The 11480-nt window shown below is 45.8% G+C and overlaps 4 protein-coding genes across 4 annotated transcripts; 1 reads left to right on the top strand and 3 right to left on the bottom strand.

Annotated features, from left to right (window-relative positions):
• Positions 1-1721: 1721 nt before the first annotated feature.
• LTR84_012798 (uncharacterized protein) lies at positions 1722-4114 on the bottom strand (the record flags this gene model as incomplete). The annotated part of the gene is made up of 3 exons (XM_064856315.1): positions 1722-3366; positions 3421-3541; positions 3592-4114. 3 exons carry the CDS (start codon positions 4112-4114, stop codon positions 1722-1724), a joined length of 2289 nt encoding a protein of 762 aa, XP_064708215.1.
• Positions 4115-4213: 99 nt separating this feature from the next.
• LTR84_012797 (uncharacterized protein) lies at positions 4214-5545 on the bottom strand (the record flags this gene model as incomplete). The annotated part of the gene is made up of 1 exon (XM_064856314.1): positions 4214-5545. One exon carries the CDS (start codon positions 5543-5545, stop codon positions 4214-4216), a length of 1332 nt encoding a protein of 443 aa, XP_064708214.1.
• A 601-nt stretch (positions 5546-6146) lies between these two features.
• LTR84_012796 (uncharacterized protein) lies at positions 6147-8438 on the bottom strand (the record flags this gene model as incomplete). The annotated part of the gene is made up of 1 exon (XM_064856313.1): positions 6147-8438. One exon carries the CDS (start codon positions 8436-8438, stop codon positions 6147-6149), a length of 2292 nt encoding a protein of 763 aa, XP_064708213.1.
• Positions 8439-9177: 739 nt separating this feature from the next.
• On the top strand, positions 9178-10719 carry LTR84_012795 (uncharacterized protein; the record flags this gene model as incomplete). The annotated part of the gene is made up of 1 exon (XM_064856312.1): positions 9178-10719. The coding sequence occupies one exon, from the start codon at positions 9178-9180 to the stop codon at positions 10717-10719; it is 1542 nt and encodes a 513-aa protein (XP_064708212.1).
• Between the last annotated feature and the right edge of the window lie 761 nt (positions 10720-11480).

Here is an 11480-nt window from a genome sequence, read left to right as displayed (position 1 = left end):
TATAGACTAAGAGTCTTATACATATAGTATATATAGTTAATATATAACTAGTATAAAAAAGGTTAAGATTAGAGAGAGAGTAGAAGGAGATATATATATACTATAATTCTATAGATCTACGATAAGATTCACTACTTAGTATTTATATATACTATTTATAGGAGTAAAACTAATAGTCGAATAGACTAAATAAGATAAGAGTAAAGTAGATAAATAGATTATAAGAATAATAGTAAGAATATTTACTATACGAGAAAATGTATACGCTATATAAGAGGAAACGTAGTGCGAGAAATAAATAAATAGAATGAATAGAATAAATAGAATAAATAAGAATAGTAAAGGAATCTAAGATATATAAGATAAATACTATAAGATTCACTTCGCTAGAAACTTATACGTATCGTAAGAGATTAGTGTAATTAAGATAATATAGCCTTACGTAAGGATTCCCTAATAAGGTCGAAACTTATAGGATTTAAGGTATACGACGTGTATACGATACGCTTCTCGAGGACGAGAAGCCTAGGGAAAGGGGATAATTATTATAAACGTCGATTTAGACAACTCCTAAACTAAATAAATAAGCTAAGACTCGAGAACCTAGTTTAAGTAGAAGGCTTATCGTACGCTCACTGTATAAGAGGAGCTTCCCTCCTCTCTATACTTTAAGTCTTAGTTAAGACGCACGTTAAGAAACAATCTATAACCTACTAAACTACTCTAATCGTTATACTTTACCTATCTATATAGGTTCGTTCCTAATATATTTTACGTACGCTAAGCTTACTATTATTAAAGTCGATATTATATAAGATCTTAAATTTAATATTACTATTCTAGACCTTATAATCGAAAAGACTATAGGCTTTATCGCTCGCATATAACGTCTAGTCGTTACCTCTAGTTATACTAAGAATCTTAATATTCTCGTTATAAATAAAATCGTAGTTTTTAAATCTAAAGCTAGAGTCGTCTTACGTTTATATAATAAGTTTCTTACTATTACTAAAACCTTTATTAGAATCGAAGCTAACGATACTCGATATAAATTTAAGTTCTACGATAAAAGACTTATTAACTTTAGTACTATAATACTTAACGTTATGTTTAAAATTAACCTATAGAATACTAAGGAGAAGGCTAGATATTTAGGTAATAATAGTAAGCCTAACGCGAATCTAGATACTATATAAAAGGATAAGATTATAGTAGTATCTAATAGCGTATAAAATGATGTTTAGAAGGGAGGTGCCGTAGCTATAGCTAGCGATTAGAATAATATATTATTATAGATCTAGTGAATATCTAGGATACTAATATAAAAGAGATAATAAGCGTAGAGTATATAAGAGAGGATAATATATAATATTAGAATAGGGTGTTTTCTTTTCTTTTCTTTTTAATGAGAATATCGAATTTTTCGAGAGGGCGGCATATTGTTACGTAAGGTTACGTAAGGCTTAGCACCACTGCCACTACCACCTACTACTCTCTCCTCTCTCTCTCTCTCTCTCTCTCCTAGTAGGGAGACAGAGACAGCCCAACCAATTCAATTGACACTACTTCAAGTGACTTGTTCTAGCTAATACAGCTTGTTTTCTCATTTCCTTTCATTCATGTGACACACGAAGCTAGGTAGATGCCACATTAAGTCAGCGTCTATACGAATTAGCTCCTTAGGGGGCGAGAGGCTGTATGCAACGATGCATCACTACTTCCTAAACCTGGTTCCAGCTCGTGTCTTCTTCGCTACCATCTTCCGTAATCCTTTCATCGCTGCTATCTCCTGATATCTCGTCCTCGCTCACATCTCCTACCCAGCTAACAAGTCCTATAGTTTCTTCCGAAGCTCCACTTGCCAGTTCTCTAGTTGCTTCTTGTATCCTTCTTTCTTTCTCCCTTGATTTCAGCTTGACTAATATACTGTCCAACTCCTTGGAACAGTTAGCATAGACTAAGTGGAACCAGTCGCTCAGGCCAACTTTTTCTAATCCTTCGACAGGGCTTGATGCAGTGCATCGTACTTGGGTCTTCAATATGTCATGAATCTCTTCGTAAATTGCCACATTCCACAATTGCTTTTGATTCTTGTACAGCCTGACAAAGGCCTCTTGAAACAACGTAAAAGCCGCGCCCAGGCCCGTGTCAGTATCGTTGTCAGCATTCTTCAAATGGTTGAAGATACTGCGGAGACATCTTGGCTTACATGTGTCTATGGCACATGCGATAGGACTGAAGGACATGGTCTGCCAATTACACACTCGATTTGTAGAAATGTCCGTCAGGAGCACCTGAAGCAAGACTTGATCGTCACAGGCACATGCTGCCCACAAGGCTTCCTTGTACATTTGGTCCCAAGTTCCCGCCGCAATATCGCGTTCATGTAGGTGGTTTAGTATCATCGCAATAACATGACGGTCAAGGGTTCGACAAGCATAACCGAACGGGGTAGAAGAATGTCCAGTAATCGGGTCCATGGCCCGCTTACTGAAGTCGGCTCCGTTCATAATCAGCAGCTGAAGGATCTCTCTGTTACCAATCTTGCAAGCTTCATGGGCCGCGCTTGCGAGGCCTGGGTATACGGCGTTCGGGTCAGATCCTTGCTCAAGAAGCCTTCGTACAAGAGGGGCCCAATCAAGCTGACAAGCCGCATGTAGGGCAGGTGGAGGGTCGTCATTGATATAATCGTCTTCAAGATAAGGCCCCCACCACCACTGTTGATATGCTTCTTTCCGGTGCAGGAATAAGTCGAGAGCAAGGTCAAGCACGCTATGATCTGTGTCCCCCACAGCGACTGCATGAGTCATACAATGAGACAAACTGTACCGTGAGAATGGGAATTTCCACCGCAACTGAACCGCCTCTGAATATTTGTAGGCGTTCATGTGGATGGTATAGCACAAACAGACTGTCGCGACCGAAACTTCTAGTCTCGGCAAGTCGAAATATGGTGCCCATTCATCATCGAGATGAGCCGGAGTCAAGAACGCTTTGACTGATGAATGAGCGAGCTGAACATGCCTCTCGTCGAACCAATGGGCAGGGAGTACCTCAACTAGCGATGAACAGTACATGACCACTTCCTCAGGCCGTGGTATTCTCTTTTCCGGATCAAAATACGGCTCGGCATCGATTTGAACTGCAACGGCATCCACGAGTTGATTTATCGTCAGGCGCTCCCTTGCCGCGATTAGCAGCTGTAATACCCTGATAGTCTTTGTTTTGTGATGTGAAGGAATGGCGTTCAGAATACGATGGTAGGTCTCATCGAGTGTTGAGGGCAATGAATTGAGCGCTTCTTCTATCTCATCGACACCAAGACACATTTTTAACTGGTCTAGCTGGCAAACAACCCATCGGAACCTAGAACACGTATCAGTACCTGAAGAATGACCATCCGCTTGCAAGGGATTTTACATTCCATCCGCCTCTCCGACAAGCCTTTCCTCGATGTCGTCGAGGATATGAGCATACTGTGGGCTTTTCCACCGGTCGAATTCATAGCCATTTCTTAGTCTTGTCTCAATATTACCATGAGCTTTACAGTGGGGCAGTTGTTCGCAACGTTCCGAATCCAAGACAGCAAACCCATGGTGGATCCAACATCATCTCGCATGATACACTCGTCGAGAGCGTCAATGACAATGTGGACGCGGGTAAGTGTCTGTACCATTTCGGTCAGCATGTCTATCAGCTCCCCAGGCAATAGCTGACGATCGCCGTTGTTATGGTCGACATAAGACTTCTGAAGTGTGCTTTGCAATTTCATATCTTGAGATGAGAGCTGCAGTACCAAAGACCGTAGCATTTTTTCAAACGAGTGCTCATTGTCGAGGTCCCTAAAGTCAAAGTAGAAATAGATGATCCGGCCGTCATCGGGGAAAGCGGTTTCCTTCTCGAGGGCTTCAATGACAGCAGAGCAAAGTGTGCTTTTCCCGGATCCAGACTTGCCATGTAGCCACAGAAATGACTTCCTACCTGACTTCCACTCAATGAACGCTGGAAGTTGAAGCAGCCATTTGCAGGTATTCTTGAAGCGTTTCTCGGTGACCTCCTTCTGTTGCGTTGATGACTCAGGAGCTGCCAACCATTTGACGAGATCGCTCCGCATGTTGTGTTCAGTCAATCGCTTAGTATCTGACCGGACCTGGTTCATTGTGCTTTCAACTTGACTAATTTAGCAAAATTTTCATACAATGCTTCACTGTGACTAACCACGACCCATGATATCCGCAAGTCTTCTCTCTTTACTTATTTGCTGTACAGGAAGCGATCGGATGACAGCCCTTGTATAAAGGGCAGCCGCCAGCGCTGCATAGTTCTGCCACCCTTTGTTTTTGTGACTGTCTGAATAGTCACAGATGCCGCGGATGACTAGGCAGGGGAACTTGTCCATCAAACCAGCAGCCTCCATTTCAAAGCAGAGAATGTTGTGGTCTGTTGCCAACTCGTCACGAAGTACGGCGTCTTTCATCAGCTGATCTGAAGATCCGATCAAGCCATAGTGAATCTTAGGAGCCCTCGATGGATTTCGTGCTTGACGGGGTACTAGTGCATTGGGCCAGCTAACTCGACAGAATCTCTGGCAGATCTCATCACTTGGAAGCTCTTCATCAGCTCTTGTGCTCCTGTGAAAGATGTGTTCGCAGCCTTCGATGTTAATCCCATTGACGAATGTTCCCGCTCCGAATGCTAAACATAGCGAAGCAAGCATAGTCACCAATGGCGGAACAACCACGACGCACGAAACAGCCAACATGATCACGGCAAGCAGAGAAATATTCGCTCCAAGCACTGATTGAAGGTTGAGAGCGCGTCCAACATTGTGAACAACATTGCTCCTGAAGAGCATGTCATCCTCTTCACTTGGTCGTTCAAAATCCCGTCGGAGCTCTTGAGGAATTCTGGGATGAGTCAAAATATCTTCAATCTCCTCATTGATTGCATCTTGTTGGCCGATGTGGTCAGCTTTAAGACCAGCAATTGTACTCATCACGAATGATGGTGTGGAGTTGAGGTGCGAAGTATTTTGGTTGGGTTTTGCCTGATGCTTCTTGAAGTAATCAAACTCAAAGACACCCCCCTTACCATCTCCTTTTCTGCTGACCACGATGTCGCCTAGGCGAATGTCGTTGGTCTTACTCGGAGCCCCACCACCGACACCAACCATGAACCCGACCCGGACGTTTGTGAAGGTACGAAGCATGTGTGTCGCGACGGAAGAGGCAGATGATTTTCCGTATTGCCCATCTGGCATGACCGCAAGCACTATCTTGTGATCACCGATGACACCTAGAGTATATCGATTGGTATCGCCCGGAGGAACTTGGGTAAGTATTCGATAGTCATGATTGAAAACTAACTCGGCAGCTTTTTGCTCAAGGGGAAGGGCCGCGATCCAACCGATAGTATAGTCTGCGACAGTAATGTCGTCCAGCCTTACCTGGCGCTTTGATTGTGTTTGATAGATGCTTAAGGTCGAATGATTGACAGCATGGTTGTTGGGGATAGGTGATGAACTTTTTGGGTTCCACGAAGACATCAAGAAGGAAAGGTTAATTGAGAAAGATGCCGGATGTCAACTGTCTGGAAACGGGGATTGTGTGGTGGTAGTGGTGAATGTGAGAGAAGTGCAAGAAGTTCAGCCTCACTTCTGCTTGGTCAAACATAGCCCACAACCCCTCACTACCTTGGCAGGTACAGTAGGTTCTCGCAATGGCCACATGAAGTAGTCGGCGTGCAAGCTGCAGAGAATTCGAATCTACTCATGGTTGGACGATTTCAACCTTGCAGCATGCGCCTTGTCTGAACCAACAAACTGGGTACAGGCTGCAGTTGAAAGCCAGCGGCTAGCAGGTGGTCGAGCTGGCAATTCTGAAGCGAGCTTCAGCCTGGCGATTAGACCATGGCGCCTAGGTTCTTTGAGAACTTGTTGGGGGCTTGGAAGCCGGCGCTGATCTGGGATTTCCTTATTCTACCATGGCTTGAAGTTTGGGAAGTTCAGACGGTACATTTCGGAGTTTGGTACTGGGAATAGTAGTTCTGTGTTGCGTGCTTGCGGTATCATGGATTGGACATGTAACTAGATTGAGGTCCAGATATCCCGAGTGATTAGAATAACTCTGTCTCTAGCGACATAATCTTCAGGCAACAATTTCACCAATCCTGGGTGCACGACTCTTCAGCCAGTCCCTGGCATTGCCGGCATCACCCTTCTCTTCCTCTAAGGCTTTGACGTACCACGCAAGTTCATACTCTCCTTCACCTGCCATCATAGTTGCAATGGATCTTCTCGTCTGACTGGCCTCGTCAACACAAAGTGTCAAATGTGAAGTGTCGCCTTGAGCTAGTCGATCCATAATCGGTTTGATCATGGGCAGACCGTCCTTTGCAGACAAGACTCGATCTTCCCCAGTGACCAGTTTATGTCCAGTCTTACAATATTGATCATTGCGACACCAAGACTTGCCACAACCGCCGATCAACTGTTGTAGAAGCCTTCTCTCGGTCCTCCTTCGGAGCATCTTTCCCTCTGGATCATATGAGGTGATATATAGAGGGCCAAAGCATTCATTACATAATCCGAGCTGCTCTTTTTGTACTCGCCCTATATCATCATACTTGATCGTTCGCCCACAGATAGTGTTACTGCATACCTTTGGACTTGGTCTGGAAAATCGCTCTCGGTCATGGAAGAGAAGGTGTGTCTTCATATCACGTAACCGCACGATTTTGTTGCATAAATGACATTCTGTTGTTCGGGCGCCATCAGCCAGTTCATGCGGAGTAAGTCCGGAAAGGAGAACCTCGGGATCGGTAAACGACGGATCGTCTGGCCCCTGTTGCGGTACGACCAGATGACAGAACTGGCACAAAATCTCCTTGCCCGGACAATCGCTCGTTCTGTGGTGAGCTAGAATCGACACATCGTATGCCTCGAAATCACAATTTGAACATCGGACTGGGGCTGATGGATGGAAAATGAATTCATGCTTCAGCTTAGATATTGCATCATTACCATGCTCTGAGTCGTGAGGACAATGCCAGTGACTTTTCCAGGTATCGGAATTTTTGAGAAATACACCTTCGCATTTTGGACATAGGATGTTGTTGCGATAACAAAATGCTTCATGTAGATGTAGTGTTCGCTTAGGAACAATCTGATGACAGTTCTTACAGACGATCTCATCTGCGTCTGGTTCAACGTGGTTTCCACTTGTGCCATTCTCTGCTGAACCCGCCACATCGATTTGAATTGAGTAAGGTATGGGTTGCTCCACAGAACCCTGCGGTAAGTCTGAGGAGTTCCATGCGTGAACTGCGATGTTGAGCGATTCGGCTTCCTCGAGGTAAACACTGGTATGGGAGAGCTTTAATCGCTTCGTTGGCCTACCTGACAGATCACCAAACACAAATTCGTCATCACGAGGTTTCGACCTTTGATGAGGGGCAAATGGTGTGATGAGTAGGTTAAGGGTGCTGTTGTCGTCACTGGCTTTCAGCACAACTTCCAGGTCGTCTTTGCGGTTCCAGTTCTTGACCTGATAATCAACACATTCCCCAGGTAATGCCTGCTGCAACTTTTGCTCCCCGAGAACAAGCAAGCCGCCTGTGGAGCTCCCTCCAGTCGGCTTTTGTGCCTTCTTGTTCTTGGCGAGGCGCTTATTGAGCGTTTCACGAGCCTGATCTTCACTTAGTGGTTCAATATCAACTTCCAAGTCCGTGTCCACGATGCAAATCCCATCACCTTCGGGTTGGAATTTGTCAACCAGAAAACGAAATTGCTCATGCTGTGGTCCTGGAACCAGAAGTAATTCACCACTGGTCAGAGTCGTAAAATTATCTCGTAGATAACGTTCGAGAAGTGATTTCCAATCGTCTGGGTCATATCCAGCCTCCAGAGGTCGCAGTTTGACGTATGTGCCTTTCGGTAACTGCTTCGCATGTACTGTCACAGTGTCTCCCTTCTCAAGGTCGACACCATCTCCCATAACGACATCGCCGCTTGGAGTTCCATCTCGGCTCGCACGAGATGACGACGGAGTGGACGATTGTAAACCAAGAGCTTCTCGTAGAGGGGCACTCAGCCCTATACTATCTTCATCGGCGGAGAACTCCCGGATGCCTGCATAGACGGCTCGTCCGTTTCGAGGGTTGACGATTCGGAAAGTGAGAGGATGAGGCAATTGTTGCTGGCGATCTTCGAATGCCAATCGGGCCTGACGTTCTGCAGCAAAGGAATAGTGGTTGAAAGGGTCAAAGGATGATGTGGCATTCCTGGACGCATTGTTATGAACGGCCACGACAGGGGCTGCAGCGAGAAGTGCTTCCAGTGCGGACTGTGGCAAAGTGATCTTATCGCCAACAAGACGACGGTTTGGACTTGCAACATGCAGTTGGGCCGACCATTTTAGGGAATCCGGGGGTGATGCCATGTTATTTTCTGAGAGTTGCGATGATTGTGCAACCTCAGGAAGAAATGTACAGGGTCGATTGAAGCCATGATAAAGTGAAGGTCAACTATGGTGCAGGCAAGATGGCCTACGCAACTTTCGAGAAGCGTCGACAGCCGTTTACAAATACTCCCACTAATGACTTTAGTGGCCGACTAATTCATTAGTGCATCTTCTTTCGAATGCCTTGGATGCCGCTTTAAGAATGCTTGAATGTCCCAATATGGAAAAGGCTCAGCCTTCCAAAAGGCCCACGAAAAGGACCTGCAATCCATTTCATGTCTGCAGCGTCGGCAAAATATGACAACTATTTCGCAGCTCCAAGCTTCAGCTCCATCACATGTAATGAATGTCGTGATTACATAAGATGCACAAGCGTGACATCGCATCACGTGGATAGTAGCTCATTCGTTGTTGAATCCTGCTTGCAGATCGGGCGGCCTCGGCGGATGCTATCGTCATTGCCATTGGATCATTGATTCATTGTATCCTAAATGTGAGTAGTCAGCTTCCGGCGGTCTTTTTCTCAACAACACCCGGGTCTAAAGGCTGTCCTCTTGTTGATTCAATTCTTGTCTCTTGACGATCGTGGCATGTAGAAACAGCCAGATCCCTTCCCTTATTCCCATCTCAATCGTGTCCCTGAAGGGTGCCACTGGCATTAGTATTGTTGCAATTACATCCACAGTGAAGGTCATACAACGTATCTGACCCCTCAGCTATGGCAGATACCGCTCACCGGAAAGGTTCACTAGGCCTAGGGTTCTTAAACCCTTTCAAAGGCAGCAGGCCATCAAGTCGATCCAGCTCAAGAGCCGGATCTATTTCCGACTTCGATGTCGATGACTTCAAGGCTGACCGAAAGACTGCCTTCTCATCAACCAACAAGCTACGGAAAGGCTCGGCTCCGCCTACATTGAGTAAAGGATCCTATACTAGTCCGAAGACCAGCCTTGAGCAGTCTCGATCCAGAGCGTCAGGTCATAGTTCTCTATCCACGAGCAGAACCACTGCTGAGTGGGACCAGGACAAGGAAACTGGTGAGAGAAAGGACTACACTGAGATGCTTCATAGTTTAGCACACCGCGACTCAGCCGAGTCGTTGGTGGAAAAAACTCAGGCCCTGTTTGCTGGTATTCCCGAGCAACCGGCCCCAGAATTCTTCGCTAGGCTTCCCCCAAAGGTATGGTCACAAACGATCGACAATATCAACGTTCCAGATACTGCGAGCCTGGCATTCTCGTGCAAGCCGTTCAGAGATTTGATCGGTGCAGATTCCTGGACCAAGCTCAAAGGCAAGGAAAGTTATCATGATCGAATAGATTTCCTGAGCCGGCTCGACAAGGATTTGCCAGATCACCTTCTATGTTTTCCTTGTGCTGTTTATCATTTGCGGACCCAGAAAGGGAAGGAGGACTTACGACCTACAAACGTTTCAAACCCAATTTTTAACTGTCCAAATGTTTTCAACACAGAAAAGAAGATGTCTCGAACTAGAATTACAGTTGGACGGACCTTGCCATTTCCATTTGTTCAACTCGTTCTCCGTGCTAAGAAGTTCTCCCCCGATCATGGCATACCACTTAGTAGACTGTCACGCCGGTGGAAGGATCGCGATGGAGAGTGGACTCATACAACACAATATGCGATAGTTGATGGCCATCTCCTTCTCCGGGTTATCAGTTGGGCTTTTGCAACGCCCGAGCTACCACCAGCAGGATTGCGAAAACTCCTATATTCTCCAGCCGACAATTTTGCACCGTGGTTCTCCGTTTGTGATCACTGGAGAGATGGCAACCTGATGCCCTCTGTCAAGTGTGCGCTTGGCCATCAGATTAAGCCACCGGAGGGAAGTGGCGTGGCTGGTGCTGCTGCCAAAGTCAACTACAGATTACATCGACCCCATCCGATTGTCACTTTATGCTCCAACTGCAAACCCATGAGGAGATGTCCTGAATGTCCTTCAGAGTACCTCATCGAAATGCGAATGCAGGAGGATAAAACTGATCCTACGCAATTATTCAAACAAGCAATTGTCTTGACGAGATGGTCTGATTTGGGTGATGGCTCGACCCCCGAGTCTCCTGAGTGGGCGGCAGTCAGAGGGGATGCCAGCTTCGACTCGTTCACTGCACTAGGCAGACGCGCCATTTCTGGTATTTTCGAGTCGCAGTTCACTGTTGAACAAATCCCACCACAACGAATTGTGTCCATGAACCCCAATAAAGACCACCTTGGTGAAGCGGGCCATAATTGGTATTGAGAGTTGTTCTCAAGATCGAAATGGTGTCTATCGAATCCAACGTGGTAAAGCGTGCGGACTTGTGTTGGACTTGTTTTATCGAGATGAATCGCTTCGAATGGCTCTTCTAGATGAGTGTTTTTCATGCTATTGTACGCTGCGACGTTTACGGTTCGTGGGCTTTGGCAATATGGGATGGGGGAAATGTCGGACAAAACTACTCTGCAGGGCAGGGTCAATTTACTCATTCATGCCCTGGCGTTCCATACCTGCTAATTGATCTGGCTGCTTGGTATGATGGTCTACGACGAAGACCCCTAGGTGAACTCTTGTAAATCTTTCCATGAATCGCAAGATGTCAGCTATGCCTATTCGTGAGAATTCTCACTCCAGACAGAGTTAAGCGGGAAATCCGGAGTACGCCCACACTTTCAGACTTGGAACATACACTTCCTGTGGAGATGCCAGCTCAAGTATCCAGTATACTACCATTTGACGAACCTTTTGCATGAAATCTACTTTCAAGTCATAGCCTAGCCCATCCAAGAGCGACTTCGAAGACAATATTCCCGTTAGCATCACGAATGCGACGTATTGAAGCACTAGCGTTACGCCACTCTACTGCAGATCCAATCAAACCCTCGTTTGAGGTTATCCGAGATGGGTATCACGAAGCCAATCTGCCAGGCATCACTGTTTCTTGCCGAGTCACCTCTACACTCTGCAACAAATGCCACAAGCTCGATTTTCCAAGGAAATGCTGCTGCGTTTAGTAAGATATA

Source organism: Exophiala bonariae (genome assembly GCF_035927105.1).
Source record: "Exophiala bonariae strain CCFEE 5792 chromosome Unknown scaffold_8, whole genome shotgun sequence".
NCBI classification, from domain to species: Eukaryota; Fungi; Ascomycota; class Eurotiomycetes; order Chaetothyriales; family Herpotrichiellaceae; genus Exophiala; species Exophiala bonariae.
This window is presented reverse-complemented; position numbering and strand designations above follow the sequence as displayed.